This window comes from Notolepis coatsorum (genome assembly GCF_963971535.1).
Source record: "Notolepis coatsorum genome assembly, chromosome: 2".
In the NCBI taxonomy this organism is placed as follows: domain Eukaryota; kingdom Metazoa; phylum Chordata; class Actinopteri; order Aulopiformes; family Paralepididae; genus Notolepis; species Notolepis coatsorum.
In genome coordinates, this window is record NC_140166.1 from 184,740,227 (window position 1) to 184,766,244 (window position 26,018).

The 26,018-nt window shown below is 46.1% G+C and overlaps 2 protein-coding genes across 6 annotated transcripts in view; one reads left to right on the forward strand and one right to left on the reverse strand.

The window, feature by feature from the left end:
- ralgps2 (Ral GEF with PH domain and SH3 binding motif 2) overlaps positions 1-26,018 on the reverse strand; it is a 182,950-nt gene that overhangs the window by 12,203 nt on the left and 144,729 nt on the right. For 2 of the 4 annotated variants that reach the window (XM_084307508.1, XM_084307506.1), the window contains exons 10-15: positions 3,555-3,692; positions 3,345-3,435; positions 2,029-2,096; positions 1,768-1,906; positions 531-682; positions 354-408 (exon numbers count right to left, since the gene is read on the reverse strand). In XM_084307508.1, the coding sequence (XP_084163634.1) occupies positions 354-408; positions 531-682; positions 1,768-1,906; positions 2,029-2,096; positions 3,345-3,435; positions 3,555-3,692 (643 nt within the window). Of the gene's footprint in view, positions 1-353; positions 409-530; positions 686-1,767; positions 1,907-2,028; positions 2,097-3,344; positions 3,436-3,554; positions 3,693-26,018 lie in introns of all 4 variants that reach the window. The other 2 variants (XM_084307507.1, XM_084307505.1) reach the window with 1 other exon arrangement.
- The window catches only part of angptl1a (angiopoietin-like 1a), a 30,918-nt gene continuing 12,868 nt past the window's right edge, over positions 7,969-26,018 (forward strand). The window contains exons 1-2 of one of the 2 annotated variants that reach the window (XM_084307509.1): positions 7,969-8,272; positions 25,626-25,839. In XM_084307509.1, the coding sequence (XP_084163635.1) occupies positions 25,668-25,839 (172 nt within the window). In that variant the 5' untranslated portion in view covers positions 7,969-8,272; positions 25,626-25,667. The remainder of the gene's footprint in view (positions 8,273-25,625; positions 25,840-26,018) is intronic. The other variant, XM_084307510.1, reaches the window with a different exon arrangement.

Consider the following 26,018-nt stretch of genomic DNA (forward strand, 5'->3'; position numbering starts at 1 on the left):
GGGACACTGTTTTGTGTATCTTTGCTACAGTAGCGAGCCGCGTGGCTGGGAGCAGCGGTGGAGCTCTGATGAGAAGAGGGTGACCTTAGCTGCCAGGCAGAAGAACGTGCTGCTTGTGACGCGTGTATTTGCTTGAAAAGGTAGATCATGTTGCAGTTGCTTGAAAAGGTAAGTCATCTTGCATAGCTGTATTTGGAGCCCAGAGCTTCACACACCATTCAAACACAACAGGGGTGGGGGGGGAGACTATGTACTGCATATATATACAGTGGCATCGTTTTAAAACACCAGCTTCAGTATAAGGGATGAGTTCACATTATAAAGCACAAGTGACACTTGTGTGGAAACCTTACCTCTCAAAAGCCGGCCAAGACATTTCTTCACTGAGCTCAGAGCCCTCGCTGCTCCCTACAGACACACATACAGTACGTGTCAAATACAGAACATAGGAATGGAATTACAAATTGCATACACAGAGTGTGTGTGTGTGTGTGTGTGTGTGTGTGTGTGTGTGTGCGGGCACATCTTACCAAGTGAGATTCCACTAGACAGAGTAGAGCTCTCTGCTTGTCCTCTGGTGGGGGTGTGGCTCTCCATGACGCTGTCGTCCAATAGGTGGCGAGAGCCGGCATTAGGGAATGTAGCACTTTTAAACTCTACAGTGTTCATCTTATGGATAAAACTGCTTAGGTGAGGGCATGGCAGAGAGAGCATATGGGAGAGAGAGAGAGAGAGAGAGAGAGAGAGAGAGAGAGAGAGAGAGAGAGAGAGAGAGAGAAATTAAACGTTTTGCCCCCTGAGTTGTGTAGAAATTGTATGTTTCGAGTGTCCCCACCCTCTGGCTGTCAACGGTTTTCGCCCTAGGATACTGAAATCTGGCATGGTCGTGTGTGTGTGTGTGTGTGTGTGTGTGTGTGTGAATACACGCGCATGTTTGCATGCAAGTATGCAGTCATTGAGAATTCATGCTTGTTTTTTTTGTAAACTCCAGCCTTGGCCGTACAGTAGGTTCAGCCAGTATTATCAACCCGACTAATCATGAGTCAGTGCGATGTCTAATGTGACACAAAAAGGGGTCTAAATTCAAAACCACCGTTTCCACAGGCGTCAGCCTCTGTCCCCCTGGGGCCCTGCTCTGTCCCCCGGCCCTGCTCTGTCCCCCGGCCCTGCTCTGTCCCCCGGCCCTGCTCTGTCCCTGCTCTGTCCCCCGGCCCTGCTCTGTCCCCCGGCCCTGCTCTGTCCCCTGGCCCTGCTCTGTCCCCCGGCCCTGCTCTGTCCCCCGGCCCTGCTCTGTCCCCCGGCCCTGCTCTGTCCCCTGGCCCTGCTCTGTCCCCTGGCCCTGCTCTGTCCCCTGGCCCTGCTCTGTCCCCTGGCCCTGCTCTGTCCCCCGGCCCTGCTCTGTCCCCCGGCCCTGCTCTGTCCCCCCTGGCCCTGCTCTGTCCCCTGGCCCTGCTCTGTCCCCCGGCCCTGCTCTGTCCCCCGGCCCTGCTCTGTCCCCCGGCCCTGCTCTGTCCCCCGGCCCTGCTCTGTCCCCTGGCCCTGCTCTGTCCCCTGGCCCTGCTCTGTCCCCTGGCCCTGCTCTGTCCCCCGGCCCTGCTCTGTCCCCCCTGGCCCTGCTCTGTCCCCTGGCCCTGCTCTGTCCCCCGGCCCTGCTCTGTCCCCCCTGGCCCTGCTCTGTCCCCCCTGGCCCTGCTCTGTCCCCTGGCCCTGCTCTGTCCCCCGGCCCTGCTCTGTCCCGGGGCCCTGCTCTGTCCGACCGGTACTAACTTGTAACCCAGGCTGTGACACTTCCGGTGACCATATGGCAGCAGGTTCCTGGGGGAGGGAGGCGTGGCCGGGACCTTGGTTCCCTCCGCCATTATCGTCCCCTTGCGGCAGCAGAGAGGAGAGGCTGAGGCGTCCTGGCCTGTCGGGAGGAGTGGGAGGGACAGAGTCGTTGGAACAGATACTGGTAGAATGTTTTCTTTTATGCACAAAATCGGTCACGCGAGTACAAAGAATTGGTTTGTCGACGCTGCGACGACTCACCGACTATGTCCTCTCTGGTCGCTAAAGCGCGGGGCGTGCTGGTGGCTGGCTCAATCTTTAGTGACAACCTGGACAGAAGAATCATACTGAATCCAGCAGACTGACATGCAGCTTCACCGTCTCCTTGTACTCCTATCAGGCTCAGTTAACCTGTTCACTGCCACACTACAGAAGGGTTAACCATTTACTATCACACTACAGACAGGCCGTGTGGCAGTGAAAGGGTTAACCTTCTGTGTATTGTCGCAGTGAAAGGGTTAACCGTTTGGTAGTGCGGCAGTGAAAGGGTTAATCCAGGGCTTTCATTAAAAAAAGAAATGCATTTATATTTTTCTCAATTTTCTGTATCGTCATTATCGTGTATAATGCGTAAAATTTGGCTATTTTGATGTATGATTGCTCACTAATTCGCCGTAATAGATAGCGATATGTGTGTCTTCATCATGCATGCAGACCTGTGTGGCGTGGACTATGTGTGGTTCTGTAACGTTACTCATACCTATAATAGCCTATGTCTACAGCAAGCATCACAGCCCAAATAAAAGAGCTCCCCCGAAGACCATGGTATGGTTCGCACACTGGCTAGGCGTAGGTAATTAATTCACCCTTCTGAAAATTACTTTTTACGCTTGCTAACGTTACTGTAATCGGGAGCTGCCGGCGATCACATGGGCTGACGGTAGGACCCTCTTCACCCAAATTACAGCCGGATCAGACATTGTTGTAAAACGCAAGCAATCGATCAGTGAATGTGGCTACTTGCACGGACACACTATTGCTAATCAATAATACTAATCGGCGTCCCCCGCCGCCCCCATTTCATCCATAGATGCTCTGTAATAGTCCGGATGATAAGCTGTTTGTTTTATTTCATTCGAATATATACAACAGAAATGCCATTCGATATAACGTGAGTAGCCTTTAGCCTCATATCTAGCTTCCCAGAAAATATTTGAGACGAAAAGTGCGATAAACCTTATATTCACAACGCTATAAAATGACAACAAACCGATGGATTTCTTTTTCTTTTAAGCCATTATGAAGGCACGGTTTATGCACTCAAGTGACAATGAGAATGGACAGATAGCAATACTAGTATAAAGTATAGATATAGCTCTCCAAAAGTACACCGGTTTGTTTACAAAGCGTTGTCCTCCAGCCACATATTAGACGGCGACGGCCGGTCCTCAATGTGTTAATAAGGTGAGCCGAGATCAGCTAAAACACACACACACCTACAAAGACCAAATGAGTTAAAGGGGCAATCTCCAGTAACGGCGATAAGTCAAAATGAAACTCATACGGTTCAAACTTACTTGTAGTTGTCGTCCTCCACAAACTTCTGCAGCTCTTCTATATACCTGACTGAGTTGAGATACTTCTGGACGTGAGGCAACACTGGTATATCTGAGAGAGAACGAGAGACGGGAGGACAAAACACTGCGTCATCAGCACTGATGGACAAGCTGTGTGCGCCGGTGTCCTACGCGCGTGATATTGTGTGTGTACGTATGCGTCAAGCGTACCGCAGGTACAGGATCTCTGCAGGTCCGATATGATCCTCAGGAGGTTGTTCATCAGGTTGGATCTCTGCTCGTGCTCCAGGATGCTGCCAGTGGAGGGGTAGGCCGAGTCTATGTAGGTCATGTCCGACAGGTACATCCCTGCAACACACAGACGGGGAAGAGACAGGCACAGTGTTTAGTTTAGGAAGATTCATAAACTAAACAGCCTCTCTGAGTCCAGAGGACATACACATACTCTTATCCCCCAATCACCCCCACCCTCCCCCAGAGGGTCAACTGCCCTCCCACCTCATGCCAAATGAGGATACATATCCCATCTGTTGCAGGTGTTGTTCCAAAACACTGTCGAGTAACACAAGGCCCTACCAGACCACATACAGAGAGCTCCAGCTCATTAGCAAACAAACACTTAAACGAGGACGGACGTGGTGTCTTGTTGAGGGATAACTGCTTGGCCGCACGATGCTTCGTGTGTGCCATGCAGCTGTGTGTGTGTCTCTCTCTCTCTCTCTCTCTCTCTCTCTCTCTCTCTCTCTCTCTCTCTCTCCCTCTCTCTCTCGGTGTGAAGGATCATGGGTAATCATAGCCTGCTGGCCCGATGACATCACGGCGAGTGAAGCAGACAGGAACAAACACACAAACAAATAAACAGGCAGGAAGGGCAAGCGTACGCGCCGCACACACGTCAAACTGATCTCCTTTGCTGTGACTCGTCCACACAGGCCTCCTACATTACTGCTGAGTGATTGTGTTGACAGAGGCTTGTGTTGAAATGTCTCTCTCTCTCTCCCTCTCTCTCTCTCCCTCTCTCTCTCTCTCTCTCCCTCTCTCACACACACACACTTTGTTGTATGTACAAAGGCGTACACATTGGTGTCTCTTGGAAACCAGTGTTATACACAAAGTACACATATAATATGTGTGTGTATACATATATATATATATATATATATATATACACACTTGGAAAACTGTGTTATACACAAAGGCGTACACATTGATATGTACACACACACACACACACGGGGGTGTGTGAAGCCAAATAGCACATAAAGCACACATGCAAACATAATAGTACTAGGATGACAGAGCTACAGAACCAGTAGATAAGAGCCAAACCTCTTCAGGGTGCCATACACTACATCATCTGATTAGATCCAGAGAAGAGAGAGAGAGAGAGAGAGAGAGAGAGAGAGAGAGAGAGAGAGAGAGAGAGAGAGAGAGAGAGAGAGAGAGAGAGAGAGAGAGAGAGAGAGAGAGAGAGAAAGAGAAAGAGAAAGAGAAAGAGAAAGAGAAAAAGAGATAGAGCGAGAGAGAGAGACAAGACGCAGCCTACACAATTATGACCACAGCTGTGAAAGTGAGATGGAAAGAGGGAGAGGAAGAGGGGGAGATTGAAGGCTTAAGCGCTGTGACTGATCATCTCGGAGCATGTTCAACGGATGATGGTACTTACATCATTCTAGACTGCATTCAGCCTGGGACACACATATACGCTCATAGAGGGCAAAGCATGAAGACTGTTTGCACGTGTGTGGCTAGAGCACATATGTGTGTGTGTGCATGATGGCTGCGTGCATAAACGAGTCAACGACCACAGTAAACTTCCTCCACTCTGAAGCTAAAGGAGTAGAGGAAGTGAAGTTAAGTCTCCCTCCTGACCAGTAAAGACAATCTCAATTACTTTTTGGCCGTTCTGCTTACGGTCCAGAACAGGGTGGGTGGTCAAATCACTTGCTTTCCTTGGACATGCAAACAGTTGTGATTGGAGGATCAAGAAATGAGTTTGAGATTTGAGGTAAATTCCATCAGAAGCCACACTTATTTCACTGACGATAAGAGCCTCTCTTTTATTTGAGCATGTTGACATATATATTATATACACATACATGTGCACATATATCTATATAAATATACATACAATTAGATCGTAATCTGCTAGTTTTCGTTAAACATATCGTTAGCCTCATACGAAAGTCATTTTTCAAGATTTTTGGAAAAGAAGAAAAAACAAATTTTCCAGCAAATGTGTACAAGTTTCTTTTATTTATATTTAGAAAATAAGTTCCACAAGGTGTATCAACAAGTTTGCAAAAATACAAAAACACAACAACCATTGCGGAACAAAATAAGGTGACTTTTAAACTAAATATGTCGTGACTTTTTTCCTCATACATACATACATGTCATACACTAAGGCAGTTGTTATACTTGCCTAAGTCATGCGATCGGCATCTGTGTATGTAATGTTAAAATGCACAAGTCACACGAGTGACTGTGAGTTAGGCAGATGGGGATTTTTGAACATAAGAAGCGTTCTGATTGGCTGAGGACATATGCACTAAGCCAAAAAATTACATAGGCAATTATCGTATGAGGCTAACGATATGTAACATGGTAATTGGAAGAGACAATGGTTGCTATGTGCAAAACAACGGTTGCCATGTGCCGACATATGAAAAATACAACAAAAACTTAATAATTTGGTGTCTTATTACTGTATCTTGTACACACGTCACAGTGGAACAGTAATTTCATGCTTTTCCAGTGTTTTACCTACTCTACCACTGCATAGAAATCACGTATTTGAAATTAGTGGTTACGAATGTGAAATTAGTGGTTACCAATGGTTTACAGGCAGCCATACTGGAAGAAATAGAGCTATACAAACATTCCATGCAAGGCCTCTATTGGCTGGATATGACACACTTCCCAAAAAGCTTCAGTGACTTGGCTTTGGAAGAAACCCCACATCCTAAAATTGATCTGAACTGAAAGAGCTCCAGCTCTGTTCCTGTTTCACACACACCTGCTGCAGACACTAAAGTGAATGATGGGGAGACAGAGGGGAGGGGTGGGAAGAGAAAAGGAAGAAATACTTACTTAAAGAGCCCATATTATGTCTATTTCCCAGTTTAATATAAAACATTTCATAGTCCATTTACAAATATTTGCATGTTTTTATGCTCAAAGTTTATGCTCTAGTTGCAACAATGCATAGTGCACTTTATATCCTTCTACCACTACACTGGACTGAATGCGTGCCTTATTTTTCTACTTTATTTCAGCATTAAAAAGGTTTTTCTTAATATCTTTTTAATTTGAGTTTACATCTATATTCTGTGATTCTGTGTGAAGGGGGGACTAGCAAAGTAAGATTTTCATTGTACGGTGTAATTTGTCTGTTTAACTGCATATGACAAATACACATTTTGAATCTAGTTCCAGCTGTACAGGCTGTGTGTGCAGAGAAACAGGCTGTTTGTCTCTTTCAGTGCGGAGACACGGAGGCGACTAGCTCACAACATCTAGATCAAACTGTCAAACCAGGTGTTGTAGATCAAATATGAATGAAGATCGAGCAATTGCACATGCTATTTTTTGCCTAGAATGTAGTTAGAAACATACTTTAGTAAACCGTTTAGGTAGAAGAAGATAACGTTTACGAGCGAGCCGCCATCTTGAAAACAGAATATGAATACTATTGTGTTATAGTGAAGTAGATATGTAACGGAACAAAAGGCTGGACTAAAAATGAGGGATTCTAGAAAAAAAGGCTGGACTACAAATGAGGGATTCTAGAAAAAAAGGCTGGACTACAAACGAGGCATTTCAAGCAGAACAGTGATTCCTGTTGGAAGGAATAACTCTTTGGTGTGGATTTTGTAACTCTGCAGACATTCTACAAGCACCTCCTGCTATATAACACTAAAGGTAAGACGTTCTACATGCACATCCTGCTATATAACAGACTAAAGGTAAGACGTTCTACATGCACCTCCAGCTATATAACACACTAAAGGTAAGGGGGAAACACAAAAAGCACAATATGGCCTCTTTAAGGGAATCTCACGACTACACCTGGAAAAGGTGTCAGGATCTTTCTCTATAAAATCTGTTTAATCCCCCGTCTCTCCACTGCTTCCTCACAAACACAGAGTCTGTCTACAGGAAGCTGCTCAGAGACCACAGCAGCATTACAATCAGACCTTCCTGTTACTGGGAGGAACAAGAAATGGGGGGGATCGAAGCACCAAGGAGGCGGGACAAAGGAGCCCATAGTCGTGGTCCGACACTAAACACAAACACTCAGAACAGGTCTGGCTTCCACTCGCTCATTTCACTTTCTGCTTTATTAGGAATAGAGACGGCCATTATTGAGGATGGGGGAACTTGAGGAGTTTCTGTTATTCTCTCCCTCTCTGTCTTTCTTCAGAACTCTGACATAAGAGGTAGGCTGGGCCATCTCTTAAAAAAAAAAAAAAGAGAAAAGGGGGAAAAAAACTGCAGTCTCCAACCCCCTCCACCCTCATCCCCCTCTCCTCCCCTCCCCTCCCCTCCCTCCCTCCCTCCACCCCTCCCCTCATCACCCCATCCTTTGAGAAAAACTCCAAGGCATCAGTCGTCAGAACTCAGTCCGTTGAAGTGGCCGGTTTTTGGAGCCATGTCCCTGCCTCAGCCCCAGGCCAGCTGAGCCCACAGAGGAGCAAGTCTCTGGGCAGCAGGCCTTCAGACTCTCGGGGACTCCTACCTACGACCAAGCAGGCTTCTATCTCCAGCCTACCGGGACACTGGGTGTGTGCAGTGGGACAGAAAAGGGACACGAGAGACGGAGATGAGCCCTGAGCAGCGTAGCCTGAGGAGCACCGAGGCTCAGTGAAAACTGACAAGAGCACACAGAGGCAGGACACGCACCACACGGTACTGGTAGCAAGAAGGTAAGCAGCTGTGCACCTCACTTCAAGTTTGTTTCGTGTGTGTGTGTGTGTGTCTTGTGTATGCGTGCGTGCATGCGTGTGTGTGTGCGTGTGTACATGTGCTTGGACCAGCTGTGAGAGCTCTGGTGGAGAGGTTGGAGAGGTTAGGAACGTTTCGTGACTGGAGGCTCTGGCTGCAGACAGAATCATTTAGCAACGCTCCTTCTGCTTTCCTCTGGGAGGCACGAGGACTGGGACATGGACAGCATGCCGGGACAATTGTATCTACACCACGCATTGGATTGTATATAGACGTGTGTTAAACACGAGTAGTCTATATGACTGGTGCAGCTGTGTAATAGACGTGTACAGTGGGAGGTCTCGGCATGTGCAGACCATAACCGGGGTCGAAATCACAGGGCAGTGTGAGCGAGAGCGACGTCATGCAATCATCAAATATAATGGAGGTAGAACAATATGGAGCTCAAACGGAAAGAAGAAACCGCACCTTTCACTGATGTCATCACATGACTGGCAACCCACTCTATTTCCAGAGGCAAAATTCTTCAAGATGTGAGTGGGAGCGACCTCGCAACAGCTTCATTCCCTTATCGGCCTTTCATTTCCCCCACTTTCACACAGACCCAGCTGTCTGAATAGAACAATGACCCCCGTTAGGGAGAAGATACAGTGAACCAGCATGATTCTCAAACCTGCCATGTTCCCCTGGGCTCTGCTGTTTATGAAAAAGAAAAATAGAGAGATATCGAGCAAGCAAGAGCGAGATCGAGCGAGCGAGAGCAAGAGAGAGATCAAGCAAGGAGAGAGAGAAAGAGAGAAAGAAAGAAAAGTAGGGCAACATCAGAGCACAAAATTCCAGAGAAACACTTGAGGGAGTGTGATCAGATCAGATGGGGAGATTTGGGATCTGGAGCAAGGCCTGTTTATTTTCCTTAGCCTTGGGTTTCCTAATGCAGCCTCTCGGAGTCTGGCCGCTACAGGGAACGAGGGATAGGGCCGAATTAACCTGCTACAATCCGGGTTATATCAATAATATCAACGTAATGAGGCGATGACATGTCTTGCGGTGGGCGGAGCTCAATGTTGGACACATATAGGCCATCGGCACACGCACATCTGTACACACACACAATCTGTACACACACACACAAACACACGCACACACGCACACGGTACGTTGTATTTTGTGGGCTCATCAATAGTGACAGGGCTATTTCTGATGGGGGAATACAAGTCCCATTCATGGGGTCTTGTTTGAACAAAAGAAAACCTGGCGATACAATGTAAAAACAAACCTGATAATACAATGTAATTCTACTCCAACCACATCCTCCTGGAGTGAACGAACACCAGATGCTCTCGCCTCGCCAGTCGCTACCTCCATACCGTAGTTAGCGCTTTGAACACTAATAATATCAAATTTCAATCTGCCGGGGATTCCATATCACCACTTGCAATATTAGGTTAGACTGTTTTCACTTATGCTCCAGTCAGTCAACGGGATCCGCAGAGAATCCTCGGTTAGCTGTGGAGCCACATCTGTGAATACTGTAAGAGACCGGGAGAGAGAGAACAGAAGTGGATGCATACGTGCGTGTGCGAGCGACACACACGCACACGCTTCACCAAGGCTGCTCTTCAAAGGGGGGAAGCCAAAATGACACACCAGCAAAAGGGTAAGAAAACAATGACGAAAACGAGGCTGTTTTTTTCCATCAAAGTGATAAATCATAGCTAGAATAGCTCAGTAACTCATCTTGGAGAGAGAAAAGAGTCAGACTAAGTGGAACGCAGCAGGAGCAGCGTTCTCCTAGTCTTATCCAGAACATTCCGTGCTGAAGGTGGAGTACTTGGCCGTCACTTCACCTGTAACCCGCGTGGAGGAAGCCTTGAACGGATCATTTCTATCCAGTCGGCCTAATACGTGCACCACTCCTAACCCTTACCCCCAAACCATTCATAACAAAAGGAGAAGCCCACTCAGTCACTCTGACATTCCACATCTGATGGGGAGTTTGTCCTAAAAAGTTCCGATTTCTGACGCCTCTTCAATAAAGGATTTGAGTGCTCACTGGACAAGCCAGTAAAAAAGAAGCCATAAGGCAGCAAGGCAGGAAACTGCTCCTGCCATCCAGCTGTACTGTAGGCCAGCGGGAGGCTGACGGCCACATCAACCGACCGTGATGCCTGAGCACCAGGCACAGCGCTACTCGTAACTTACACAGTGCTGTTTGACCGAGGGGGTCCGCTGGGGCCCACACACGGGGCTCTGACGTTATCACCGCTACCGCGGAGCCTGGAGGCCCCCTTGCAGACAAGACGTGACGGCGGCACCGCTGCGCTCTGGAATCCATTCTTTCCAGCGGCTCACGCTGAAGAACGCGTGGGGGGGGGGGGGGGGGGGGGCATGAGGCAGCAACTGATACACGTGCAGACCTGGTTCTGAAAACACAGGTCTGCAGTCAGAAGCTCTTAAGACACCGCGGACCGCTTGCGGGCAAGCCAGCCCGACCACAGCAGGGAAGTTCTCTCTCACACACACATTATATCACTATTAAGTGTATACTAGTATTTAGGACCATTATGCTGCACTGATGGGAAAACAAAGTTAAACCCAAACTGCTGAGGGAAAGAATAGAGAAAGAGAGATGGACAAGAGGGAGGAGAGAAATCTTGTTTCATATTATGTCATCTGTTGGTTATGTTCATCATGGAGCTCAGTTGACACTCCCCTAACGAGGAGTTATAGCCATGAGGTGTGAGACAAGGAGCAAGGAGACAAGAGAAAAGAAAGAAAGATAACGAGGAGTTAGCCATGAGAGGTGAGACAAAGAGCAATGAGACAAGAGGAGAGAAGAAAGATAACGAGGAGTTAGCCATGAGAGGTGAGACAAAAAGCAAGGAGACAAGAGAGGAGAGAAGAAAGATAACGAGGAGTTAGCCATGAGAGGTGAGACAAAGAGCAATGAGACAAGAGGAGGAGAGAAGAAAGATAACGAGGAGTTAGCCATGAGAGGTGAGACAAAGAGCAACGAGACAAGAGAGGAGGAGAGAAGAAAGATAACAAGGAGTTAGCCATGAGAGGTGAGACAAAGAGCAACGAGACAAGAGAGGAGGAGAGAAGAAAGATAACAAGGAGTTAGCCATGAGAGGTGAGACAAAGAGCAAGGAGACAAGAGGAGAGAAGAAAGATAACGAGGAGTTAGCCATGAGAGGTGAGACAAAGAGCAACGAGACAAGAGAGGAGGAGAGAAGAAAGATAACGAGGAGTTAGCCATGAGAGGTGAGACAAAGAGCAACGAGACAAGAGAGGAGGAGAGAAGAAAGATAACAAGGAGTTAGCCATGAGAGGTGAGACAAAGAGCAAGGAGACAAGAGGAGAGAAGAAAGATAACGAGGAGTTAGCCATGAGAGGTGAGACAAAGAGCAATGAGACAAGAGGAGGAGAGAAGAAGAAAGATAACAAGGAGTTAGCCATGAGAGGTGAGACAAAGAGCAAGGAGACAAGAGGAGGAGAGAAGAAGAAAGATAACGAGGAGTTAGCCATGAGAGGTGAGACAAAGAGCAAGGAGACAAGAGGAGAGGAGAGAAGAAAGAGAAGAGTAGAAGAAAAGATAAGAGTAGAAGAAAGAAAAAAGAAGAGAAGAAAGAAAAAAGAAGAGTAGAAGAAAGAAAAGAGAAGAGTAGAAGAAAAGAAAAGAAGTAGAGAAACAGTATATAGATAAACACACAGCTAGCAGTCAGTGTGAGTGTATAATGTGTGTATAATATTATGGCATTACCAAACCAACCTGGCAGGGCGCGCATGCATACACACACGCATGCAAGTACACACACATTATTATGTGCGTGCACTTGCACGTGTATGTGCGTGTGTGTGTATACTATGTGTGCGCACATGCGCCCTGCCAGGTTGGCTTGGTAATAGAAAACACGTGCCCTCAGAGGTTCTTGGCTGGAGTAGAGTTGCGACTCAAAGAGCAGAGAGAAAGTAAAATAATAATAATAATGAAAAGCTTCAGAGAGGGCAGGTACGGGTCTGAAAAACGTCCCCCTGAAAGAAAACAGGGCTTATTATTCTACCTAATGAACGGCAAACACAGAAAGGCATTAATCCTCTGCTTCTCCCCGGCTCACCTTCTCCCCCCACCCCTCCCCTCCCCTCCCACGCCCCGGTTCCACGGGAAGAAAGGAGAGTGAGTGAAACGGAGGCAGCTGCGAGTGCTCCCAGTCTAGAGTTTAACCCGACTGTCACTTCGGCGCCTTAACCCTGGCGGGAGAGGAGACCCACCTGAACGAGACGGGTTGGTTACACCAAATCACTAGCCTGGCAGCAGAATGTCTCCTTTATCGTCTGGGTGTTTTGTCCTGTAGTAAACAGTCTCCATCAGGGTATATGAAGTTGGTGATTAAACAATCTATATGACGCTCTACGTTGAGTGTGTGTGGTATATTCCTCCTTATCTGAAAGCATACTGAAGTTAACTGAACCGCTGTAAAAATCTGAATCCCATCTGCTGATTCAAATAAAGCATTTGAAATGCGTGTGCCAGAGAAGGTTGTATTGAGTGTGAGGGGCAGGCTGTGTGTTTGTTCTAGGAAAGGGGGCGTGACGTGTGATCAGTGTGATGGGAGGAGGGATGGTGTTGAGGAGAGTGGGTTGTTATCCTGAGAGTGAGTGTGCGTGTGTATGTGCGCGAGCGTGTGTGACGGAGAGATGAGGGAGGCCTTGTGTGAACCCTGTACGCATGGATACCCAGAATAGCTCTGCTGTGTGAGGCCAACAACACAGAGGCGCACATGTTTGTGGTTGAGAGAAGAGAGAGAGGGTAAAAGAGAGAGGGTACCCCCTACCTGGGCTTACGCCCCACAAAGACTGATTGATTCCAGGGTGGATGTGTGTGTGTGTGGGGGGGGGGGGGGGGTCATGGAGGGTGGGTGGGGCCACGCCCTAATCCCACACACTCAGAGACCCCCACATGCAAACCTCTGACCTCAACATCAGGCCACATGTCTCCAGTTTCATAGCAGTCGAAGAATCAAAACAGAAGAGGCCAGGAGGGGAGCGGCTCAGGGGCTAAACCCGCACATGGTTCTGGACGTTGCCTGGTATAATAGGGATGCACTACTACTAGCATATCGGCATCAAATAATTTGCCTCAATAATATCCGAGATCAAGGCGTAGCAACTTGAACCCACATGCTCAAGCACAAGAAGATCGGTACTCTGTAATATGGGCCAATAACTGAAGATAAGGACTGAATCACCATCAGCAGTGAATAACTGGTATTGGTGCATCTTTAGTATCACATCCAGGTGGTGGAACCTCTCTGGAGTTTTATTCTAACCACAGACTCATGTCTCCCCGACTCAAGCGGCTCATTACAGCACCACGTTCTTCCTCTCTCGCCCTCTCTCCCGCTCCATTTGCTTTCATCCTTAAATCCAGAGGGAAGGCTCCGGGCCCAATTACGGGTTATAGTCTAAGTTGGACTGTCTCACCTCATCAAATCCACAGAATATCCTACTCTTTTCCTACGTTTCGGTTCCGCCCTCTACACTCGCTTCTGTTTCCCTCCCTCTCTCTCTCTCTCTCTCTCTCTCTCGTGAGGAAGAGTCTGCCAACTCGTATTTTTCTGAATCGCTCATTCAGTGCTCGTATTTTAGATAACGACGTATTGAGATTTACTGCTGTGTAACGTAACCGACTGTGTGCCGATATTATATATCTCTGGGTGGGGGGATTGATTCACATAAGAATCACCATTCTATCACTACCAAAAATCTATTCACAAATAAAAAATAGTTTGAAAATAAATATATATATATACTGCCAGTAACATATTTCTGTTCAAACTATTACAAATTATTTTATGGTTCATATTGAGTGGACTAAACTGGAACATTTTAGAAGGTTTACATTGAGTAAATGTTTACATTTGATTCTGTGTGACTTCTCTTTGAGACCTATTAAACTTTAAGTGTCTACCACAGTCAATGGGAAAAGTAACTCAAAACAGCAATCTAGAATCAAAATCTATGCATGTATTGAATCGATCGAGAATGGATTGAGAGTCGAATCGTGACTCCAAGAAATCGAAATCGTTGAGATTCCCCAAACAATGAACCGCTGTCATCTCTGGCGCAATATATTTATTATTGTGTCCAACAAACTAGATCATCGCGTTGGTTTGTTGCTCCTTCCTTCATTTGCCCGCTTGGCTCCGACAGTAATTGTGAACATATTCCAGCGAGTGCATGGGAGGATGAGGGGACGTGCGAGTGGGTCATGTAATCTGGTCCACTGCCGGAGAGGGTAACTGAGCTGAACCGCAGTTGTCATGTGGAGATGAAAGGCTGCGAGGGCCTCTGTCTTTTAGCAGTTTTTAGACTACTAATGAGGGGGCCGGTTCAGCCTCTGTGCTGTTGTGTAAAGGCACCGCCGCCATTTACGACTGTGGGCTCATCACTCCAGCCCCAACTATTCTCCTCTTATCCCCTCTCATCCTGCTCTTCTTTCTTCTGACCAGTGATGGATGTGTTGTGTCTTTCAGGAAGTTTTGGACTCGTTGAGGGAAAGTCTGAGGACCAGATGGGAGTTTGGAAGCTGGGATTTTTACAGGCTGTGAAATGCATTGGCTATAAAAAAATAAAAAAAAATAAAAATGTTTATCCAAACCCCCCCCACCGTTCCCAGCACTACGATCGATCAGGCTAAAGACTGACGCAGACACGGAGAGTGAGAGGTTCTAAGCCCGTCCTCTGACCAAAATATACCTTAGCTACGCTTAGTTGCAGCTCTTACATTCATTCAGAAGCCTGTGTTGAACAGATACAGTTGTATCTAAAATAGCTGAATGCATGTTAAGATGATCATCAATATTCACAGGTAAGCAGATGCTTAGTCGGCTTATCTCATGCATAACCCTCACGTAAAAACCTCCCTTCTTGCCTGTTCTTAGAGACAGGCTTTAAATCAGCCTCGTGGGTATTTCTTCTTCGGCTGCTCGTCATGCGATGACACACAGACACGCACACACATAAGAGAGTCTGTATGGTCTTCTCATGGACGGCTTATCACAGACTACTAAGGCGCAGCAACGTTCCCACACCAACAACACAGGGACACAAAAGCCAAACGGTGTCCTAGCCTCACGCTCCGCTTCAACGCAGTGTGTGACATGTGTGGTACATGAACTTTGTCGAGGCACGCCAAAACCACATCTAAAATAGCAACGTCTGTGGTGGGCGGCGTGAAGGCAACGCACTAAAATGGAATGGCCGGATGAGCTCATACTCACAGCATGAGAGGCCAGGAGCAGAGAGGTAATGTGCGTCAGTACTACAAGGTGTGTGTGTGTGGCCTCGTCTTCTCTGCTGTTATGGGGACATGGTAAAGGTAATGGCCCCTTTACCCCACAAGGTATTTAGGGTTAGGTTAATGTTAGGGTTGTGTGTGTACATCTCCCTGAAGTGGTAATTGAAGCCAGGGAGAGAACAGGCAGCCGGGCAGCATGCTACGCAACTGACCAACTTACAGCATCATTACGGAAATCACTGGCAGCCTCAGAAATTAGCCAGCACCCTGGTTCAAGTCCGAAGCTCCGGCGCAGCCACACAATGTAATGCAAGAGCTGGCAGAGTCGGGACTCTAAAACAAAACAGACTTAAAGATTGTTTAAGGAGACAGAAAGCTGATCCGAGAACAGGCCCGAGCCAAAATGATGTATGGGACAGGGCTGTACAGCTGGAGGAAAATATGGTGCGCTTGCAAGTGGCACATGAATTGTCTAGGAACAGATGACATGCAGTAAAGACGATGAGATTCCTTTTACAGTACGGGGTTCCCTGAGGAACCAGGAGACAGTGGCTGTGTGTGTAACGTACAGCAAAGAGCGGAGGATGAACTCCCATAAATACATCTCGTTCCTTGGACTTTTCCAATAAACAGGCGTTCAGTGTATGAATGAATCAGAATCAGAGAGAGAGAGAGACAGATGGGGAGGGAGAGAGAGAGAGAGAGAAGGGAAAGAGCGAAAGGGCCAAAATAATACGTCACCCGACTATTAATAAGCCTCAGTGAGGTGAGCCGTGAGTAGCACCCAGCGGGGCACTTACTAAGACTCATGTATCTAATACAGTTTCCATCATGTAAAGGCGGAAAGGGGGAGACAGGCATGCTGCCAGTCTGTTATTCCATACAGTCTCTCCACCGGCTCCACTCAGACATGCTGCCAGTCTGTTATTCCATACAGTCTCTCCACCGGCTCCACTCAGACATGCTGCCACATCTGGAACGAGATCCACACGCTGTTTGTCGTGAAAAACGCAGAGCCAAACAACACTTAACGTTACGTTTTCTTATTGAATTTAGGAGAGCGAAGGGGGTAAACGAGGGTAGCGGGGGGGGGGAAGGCACGAACGAGGAGAAGGGATCGAACAAAGAAACAGGAGGAGGCGAGGAAGGGGGTGCACATCGAGGGAAAGGTCATCATAGGTGGAAAGAAAGGAAGAGAGTGAGAGACAAAGGGAGGAGTGGGAGTATTTAACCTGTGTGAAAGGCTATGTTGACAATAAAATAAAGGGTGCGTGAAGTGAAATCACAACTAGCATCAAGACAGACGAGCTGTTTTTACCAGGCAAGTGGTGAAAGGAAATCAGGATAGCGAGGCATTTAGAAAAGGTGCTGTAAGTGGTATTTCTTTGTTAAAATGATGTGTTAATAGCTCTACATTCTGACAGCCATCACTGATGTAGAGCGTTTGGTCAGTAACATGGGTCTCCCAGTGCCTCCACGCTGCAGTAATACATTTTCTGGTATCCCGTTCCCACTGTATCCAATCAGGAGAGAGAACCCTAGATATTTCCTTATTTCGGGAAAGCTTGCCAAATTAGCTTACTGCACTCGTAGATTACTTTCCTTGTTTAAAGGATTTTTTTATTTCTTATTTTTGTCAGACCATTTTTGCAGTATGGAGTTCTCTCTCCTGGTTGGATAATGTGGGAACAGGATACCAGGAAATGTATTTTTTGTTTACCACAGACCAGACAATCTATATCAGAGATGGCTGTCAAGTGTATTATACTGTAGTCTCTCTCTCACCTCTGTATTATACTGTAGTGTCTCTCTCACCTCTGTATTATACTGTAGTGTCTCTCTCTCACCTCTGTATTATACTGTAGTCTCTCTCTCACCTCTGTATTATACTGTAGTGTCTCTCTCGCCTCTGTATTATACTGTAGTGTCTCTCTCTCACCTATGTATTATACTGTAGTGTCTCTCTCACCTCTGTATTATACTGTAGTCTCTCTCTCACCTCTGTATTATACTGTAGTGTCTCTCTCTCTCACCTCTGTATTATACTGTAGTCTCTCTCTCACCTCTGTATTATACTGTAGTCTCTCTCTCACCTCTGTATTATACTGTAGTGTCTCTCTCTCCTCTGTATTATACTGTAGTGTCTCTCTCTCGCCTCTGTATTATACTGTAGTCTCTCTCTCACCTCTGTATTATACTGTAGTCTCTCTCTCACCTCTGTATTATACGGTAGTCTCTCTCTCACCTCTGTATTATACTGTAGTCTCTCTCTCACCTCTGTATTATACTGTAGTGTCTCTCTCTCACCTCTGTATTATACTGTAGTGTCTCTCTCACCTCTGTATTATACTGTAGTCTCTCTCTCACCTCTGTATTATACTGTAGTCTCTCTCTCACCTCTGTATTATACTGTAGTCTCTCTCTCACCTCTGTATTATACTGTAGTGTCTCTCTCGCCTATGTATTATACTGTAGTGTCTCTCTCTCACCTATGTATTATAATGTAGTCTCTCTCTCTCACCTCTATTATACTGTAGTCTCTCTCTCTCACATATGTATTATAATGTAGTCTCTCTCTCTCACCTATGTATTATACTGTAGTCTCTCTCTCACCTATGTATTATACTGTAGTGTCTCTCTCTCACCTCTGTATTATACTGTAGTGTCTCTCTCTCACCTCTGTATTATACTGTAGTGTCTCTCTCTCACCTCTGTATTATACTGTAGTGTCTCTCTCTCACCTCTGTATTATACTGTAGTGTCTCTCTCTCACCTATGTATTATACTGTAGTGTCTCTCTCTCACCTACTGTATGTATTATACTAGTGTCTCTCTCTCACCTCTATTATAATGTAGTGTCCCTTCTCTCACCTATGTATTATACTAGTGTCTCTCTCTCACCTCTATTATACTGTAGTGTCTCTCTCTCGCCTATGTATTATACTGTAGTGCCATTCTGTCTCACCTCTGTATTATACTGTAGTGTCTCTTTTTCTCTCCATCTCTCACCTCTCCATTATCGTGTAGCAGTACCAATCTCTCCCTCCCTCACCTCTAATATCCTCTGGCGCCAGACTCCCTCTCTGCTCTTTGTGTCAGTGTTGCTGTACTCGTCTCCAGCTTGCTGCCTGGGCGCACTAGCAGGCAGCCGCTCTGGCCCACAGGTCACGGCTCTCCTGCCTGACCGACTGAGTGATCGAACTGACGCTTTCATCTGGGCTTGATGTTTAACTGAAAGAGACATCGCTCTGCGGATCCTCAGACACATCGCTAGAAAAACATGTCTCTCTCCCTCTCTCACGCACAAATGTGGCCCCTCCAGTACTCGCTCACACACACTCAAGACACAAACACTTTCAGACAGGCCGAAGCACACCCACTCACTCAAATTCAGACATTCACTCACGTGTACACACACACACACCACACACGGTCACACATGCCCCCTCCTCACACACACTGTATGATCCGTCAGAGGTGAGGAGGTTATGTTTACAGCTCCGCAGGCCTTTCCTCCAGCTCTCCCGCTGTGGATACATTTGGGTTTACTGAAAGAGGGAGAGCGAGAGAGAGAGCTCTGTGTGTGTATATATATAGTAGGGGTGTAAAGGTACACGTATCGTACCAAACGGCTGTGTACTGAACGAATACAGCGGTATGTTAACCACTAATGACCGCCGGGGGCTGTTTTTTAGATTTAAATTATTTTTTTTGCATTTATCGCTTTTTTCTACTGGGCAGTCCAATAGAGAGAGAGAAAGAGAGAGAGAGGAGGAACGGGAGACAGAGTGGGGGGAAGACATTCAGCAAATAACGACGGGTTCGGGAATCGAACCCGGGTCAGCGCGTTATGTGGTTCGCCACTGGGGCGCCCTCGGGGGCTGTTTTTTTTCACAATCTAATATAATATATTCTTTCCCCTTTTCTTTTTTACAAGTCGATTATTAATTTCAATATAGAATATTCGTTGACAGCCCTACAAGTACAATTAGTTACTGCACACTACATCACCCCTGAGTGGAACATGGAAAGCCAAACTTTCCTCGCACTGTACAGAAAACCCGTACCGAACCGTGACTTCAAAACCGAGGTACGTACGTACGTACCGAACCGTGGTTTTTGTGTACCGTTGCGAGTGAGAGAGAGAGAGTGAGAGCTGCGTGTGTGTGTGTATATATATATATAGGTAGAGAGTGAGAGAGCGAATGAGAGAGAGAGAGAGAGAGCTGTGTGTGTGTATATATATATATATATATATATATAGGTAGAGCGGGAGAGCGAGTGAGTGAGAGAGAGCGAGTGACCGAGTGAGCGGAGCGCTGCATGTATATATATACTGTATATATATATATTATATATGTATATAAATAGAGAGAGCCTCACTGCAGTGTAAACGTGTCTACCTCAGCCTGACAATCCTGACCTCTCACAGAACCTTGGAATGTCTTTCATCTACCTTTGTTCCACGGAGGACACCCTGGGCCTCTAGTACTGAGAACCGCCCCACAGGACACCAGACCCAGACAGCACAGAGAGATGGGAGAATGACAGGAAAGGAAGGCTGGAAGAGATAGTGAGAGAGATAGGGTGGGATAAGAAAGGGCAGGAAGTGAGAAAGTGAGAGCGAGGGAGAGAGAGAGAAAAGATGAGAAAGAAAGAAGGTGGAAAGTTGGAGAGCGTGCTGTTGACAGAGGAATCAACTAGTGGTTGTATTTGGTTTCCTGATCCAGGCTAAGCTCTGGTGGAGAGGGTCTTAAAGCGCAGCCTGCTGATGGAGACTGGGGGCTTTCTTTGGAGACAGCAGTACAGTAGAGGAGCAGCACTACGGCTGAAGCTGCTAAAGCCATTAACGCCTCTCACCGAGAGCAGCGCGGAGCCAATACCTGGTTACGCCGTCAGAAACGTCCGCCGTTAGGAAAAACACACATGCACACACAAGGCCATGGAAATGAATAACATCTCTACAGCTATTCAATCATACAGATGGGACTCCCACACACACTTACCCGGATAGGAATGTGCACCCAATGTGCGTGTATTGTATATACACCAATGTGTACGTCTTTGTGTGTGAAACACAGGTTTCCAAGAATGTGTGTGTGCGGCGCGCATGTGTAATAATGCTTTAAATGCCGTCCCTGGTCTCTACTGATCCAACCAGAGTTGACACCATTCCCGAGGAACCACAATGGCGTCATACAGGAGCCACACGGAGGCCCAGTTGCAGGGTGGTGATGTGGCTCTCGGTTGATGCACTGGGCAAACACTGTGTGAGGAACGATGGAATGAATTAGGAAGGCTAGACACAACTTTGGCCTTGCATGGGTCCCAACAGCCAAGGATGTTAAATAGGAGTGTGTGTGTCCTTGTTTTTCTACCATTGTGGGGACCAAAGTGATAAAAACAAGTCAATTGTGGGGACATTGGCTGGACCCCCACAAAGTAAAGGAGCTCATTTAGGGTTAGGGGTCAAGTCCAATGCAGACAGTCAAGCTGTCACCTGAGCTCCACTGGAGGCACATGTGGCCCCGACGAAGGCCAGGGAGCCTACCAGCCGAGCCAGTGTGCACCTCTCCAAAAAGCCTTGCTCTCATGTGGAAGAGATATTGGCAAAGAAAGGCTATATATATATATATATATATATGAAGATTGCAATAGCCCAGAACATTGGCTTGGACACCTCGGAATGCATGCAAAAAAAATTAAAACATTCAGATGAAATGAAATACAGGAGAAGAAAAATTTGGAGACAAATACCTCCCATCCATCATTTCCTCTCCTGGCTGTCTCCCCATATTAAAAGGGACAGTTTGGATTTTTGAACATTAAGTGATATGAAATACTCACCGGTAGATGCCATTCGTTACTCAAGAGTCCCGTAGTCGGGAGTTCTGGCCGGGTCCAAGCAAACCGGGAATCCTGACGCATTTCCTATGCTTGATCCATATTGGAACGAGCCCCGATGCATAGTAACTGCGTCACACCGGGGCTAGATCCAACACACAGCGTCGCTGGGAAGCATAGGAAATGCGCAAGGAGGACCACGGTTTTCTGTTGTGGATGGTTAAAACTTCTGTTTGAATCTTCCCACTTCACTCAACTGTGAGTAAGCTAATGGCATTGCATCAACTACACTGCTCGCAAACATGTCATACCACTTAAGAATCCCAACACTCCCTTTAAACGCTAGCAAATGGATTACAATTTATGACGATGACGACAAGGTAATTATAGAAAGCTTTCATCACTCCTCTATAGTTGTCCCAATGTCCCGACTGGCCAACCTTGCAACGCATGTGGAGCTATGAATGATTGCACCCCTGCCAACACCACATCGGAAACATGATGCCACAGAACTGTAATTTAGCCTTCATAGTAAAGATTTAAGTTAGCATGCAAGTCTATGGCATGTCCGAACAACACACAAGAACATGGCTGTGTGTGTGTGTGTGTGTGTGTGTGTGTGTGTGTGTGTGTGTGTGTGTGTGTGTGTGTGTGTGTGACTCTGCATTAGCATGGCTCTTGACAGGCTAGGTAGCAGCAGGAGTCAACAGACTCAATTGGAGCACAGTCCTCCCATGGCAAATGATATCCTACATTGTGTCATGGTCTATTCCCTGCTCTCTGTACAGGAGTACGATACAAACAGCATGTCCCTCCTACCTAGCATGCGTGTAGTCGGCATGTGGAGCCATGTGGGGCGGTGGGCGTAGTGTTTATTAAAGCTGTCCCGACAGGGAGGCTGTGTGCAGGCATGAGAGGTGGGGGGTGTGGGGTTTAACAATGATGTAAAGGTTAGTAAGGTCAACTCTAACAACAGGCCCGGGAGGAAGGAGTCTTTAATCAAACATCTCCCCATTTTACACATTGTAGTCTGTTATTTTTCTTTCTCAGGCACTTGTCGCAACATGGGTGAAGAATTGTCTCCATTTCCCCCTACACTTCTGCTACTCTAAAGTGGTCTGTTGCATGGTTAATAAGTCAAATCTACTTGTACTTTAACAATTTCAGTTAAAAAGGGCTTCAAGAACCAGATAGGTCTAGGACTAGATGGGAGAGATTTAAATACAGAAATCGATCCGGAACTCTGGGAGGACCTATGTACTAGGGAGGGTGTCTCATCATCATGCACACTACATTCAAGATATAGATTGATTCAATTACATGTTCTACATCAGGTATATTTTACCCCCTCCAAACTACATGGGTTCAACTATAGTATCTCGTCGCTTTGTTTTAGGTGTGGTCAGGAGGAGGGCATGTTCCTTCACTCCACTTGGCATTGTATTAAGCTGCAAGGTTTCTGGCAACGGGTTTGTGAGCCTATATCACAAATTCACAATATAACATTTCCGATAGATCCTGAATTATGCCTTCTTGGAAACTTTACAAACTCCAACCTTACACACAGTCATTCCATCAAGCTTACATACATCCTCCTGGTTATTGCCAAAAAATTTATCGCAGCAAAGTAGAAGTCAGATCTCCCTTTGCAAATTGGGATGTGGCTCTCAGGTGAAGAGCTGTATCCCTCTAGAAAAGGTGACTTATTCATTAAGGAACAGGGTTGATAGTTTCTATAAAATTTGGCAAAGATCTCCCACCCGACTTGATTGAATGACCATTTCAATTATCTCTCTATTTGCTCCATTCTAGTAATGTTGTGTTGGGGTCATTTTGCATCTCTCAGGCCATGGTTAGACTAGTGTATTTGTGGCGTTTTTTTTATACGTTTTTGAATACGTTTCATGTCCCTATTACACAGAAATGCGTTTTTTGGCGTTTTTTTGTGGATACGGCTGAAACGCAAAATTGTGTTTGCGTTTTGGAGAAACGCTAAAAAACGTGCAGACAACAGCGTGTAGTCTGCATGAGCCGTTGTTGCGAAAACGCCCATGCGCAGTAGATACCATCTGCGTGCCCTTCCGGTGACAGAGAGCTGTCCCAAACCAAATAGCTGCAGCTACTATGTGTTGTCAAGTTATTGTTATAAGGACCCCAGTCCAAGCTACAACAGTCTGCATTCCCTTAACAATTGTTTGTATTGAGCCGTATTGTATTGTACCCATATGCAATATGTTAAAGAAAGTTTACATCCATTCATTCTGCTAGCATTACCGATTGGCACTGCCACTGGATAACATGAGCTAGTGTTAGCTATCAAACCCTGTTAGCTCAAAGCTCCTCTTTCAACTTAACAAGCATTAAACAAAATGGCCCAGTCATCTATTCACCTTTGTTTAATACACACAGCGTTGTCTCTAATGTTATCTAACCACTGATAGCTCCCGATATCATCAGTTTGGTGCTGGCTAAGTAGCGTGAGCTAACGTTAGCTTCTAGCCACAATGCTATACTGTTATAATGGCAAATTCCATTGACGTTAGCATGCAGCTAACAATGCTACCGATCGTTTTTTAGACTAAACTATCCGCTCTTGGTGGTCACTTGTGTTGATGTTAGTTTTGTTTCATCAACAAATGACAGGCAGAACACACAGTGAATGTATCCGTTTTGTTTATTGCACTTTTATTAGGCTTTGCTGAAAAAGAATTGCTGCATTGAGTAAATAGGCAAGATGGTGGCGCGGCATAGGCGCCTGCCTTATTGACATTTTCTTTGCTGGAGCTTCCAGGAAGTGTATTGGCACATTCAAGTTCTGATTGGTTGAAATTGCCTTCATGTTTGCCACCTACTGCCACCTACTGCTTTGGCAGTGTACTACATCAGTGTGCTCGGGTGACAAAAACGGAAAAAAAACGAAAGTGTGACTCGAGGCGCACGACGTCGCGGCGAAACGCATATGACAATGATACGAAAATGAAACGAAAGGTGTAACCGCACCCTCAGTGTCTCTGAATGTTTGTTTGTTTTTGTTTTTGTTTTTTCTTGGTATGTTTGTTTACCTTTGTAGGTGCCTTTATTACTTTATTTTACATATTTACAACGGACTTACCATAGGTGTGTATATATATACCCACATATTGTTGCTGTTGTCTCGTAAATGTATCTGTATTGTAGTTTTGTACATTTTGAATATTGAAAAAAAAAAGGGCTTCAAACTTTAAGAAAAGCTGAAAAACCAGGAGAAAAATACATAAACACAAGTTTAAGGAAACAAAACATTACAGCATCAAATTAAGAAAACATGGTTTTTGATAGGTAAAGACAGAATTTACCTATCTCAAGCCCCGCCCACATTTCTTGATTGTCCAATCACAACTGTTGCTTCCGTCGGACAAACAAAGTTTGTTGTCCTCTGTATCCAAAAGGTACCACTAGCTGCAAGCAACTGCGCAGCTAGCTTTACCCATTGGTTACATACCAACATGCCCTTTTTCGGTTAACTTAAGTACTAATGGAGAAATATCTCCAGAGAGACAAATGTCTGCTGAAGAAAACTCTAGACAAAAATTCCAGCTGTCAAGTTATCCTTTTAAGTTTAATTAATGACATAATGTGAGGGGAGCCAGACGGATACTATAAAGCCAATAGTAGGGCTTGGATGAGTTAAATGGAGGACAGATAACAACAACGAAGGAAAGGTAAACCAGAGATACTGTATCAGATCTAGTGCAGGAGGGGACCCACAGGATTTCAGACCCACAGGGTGTTAAGACAGAAAGCAGACCCCATCCTGCTGACTGGAGGGAAATTAGTTCCTTCTTTCTCCCTCCATCTCTGTCACGTATGTCTGTCTGTCTCTTCCTTTCACACACACACACAGTTAGTGAAGCCCTGAACCAACAGCCGCGCTACCTCACGCCAAGAGAACCAGGCTGTTAGTAATTTGCTGTAAACAGTCTGTAGTATTACTCACTGCCAGTGTGTATTTGAAAAGTGTCAGAAACTCCTTGCATCAAAATCCCATGATATATTATACTAAAAACAATTCCCCTGTAGCCTGGAATAACACTAGATTAGCTCTCCAGGCACCTCTCCTGTTTACATTCTCTTTGCTAACTATATGGAAACAAACAAAGCGGTCGCTTCCGACGATTAACACCAGATTTTTGTTGTTTGCTTGCATGGAGGTCAGCCAGCCAGCCAGCCAGCCAGCCAGCCAGCCAGCAGCCATGCAGGGGGTGATGTGGAGCCTTTGTGCCCTGCTCTGCCTCTCTCTGTGGGAGCAGAGCTACAGCTGGAGGACCAAGGAACATTCTCTACGCAGGACCAAACGAGCTCCACAGGACCCTGACGCCAAAAAGTGCTCCTACACCTTCCTGATACCCGAGCAAAAGATCACAGGTAACGACTACCGCGAGGTTGTGTTGCTTTTACAACAGATTCACTTTGTTTTTATGTGTATGGTTTGGTGTGTATTAAGGCAGCAGCATTGAGTTTCCAATTAATTGATTTCACACTCACCCATGGCAGTTTAACAAAACTGAAATACATTTAAAAAGACTTAGGAATGAGATGGGTGA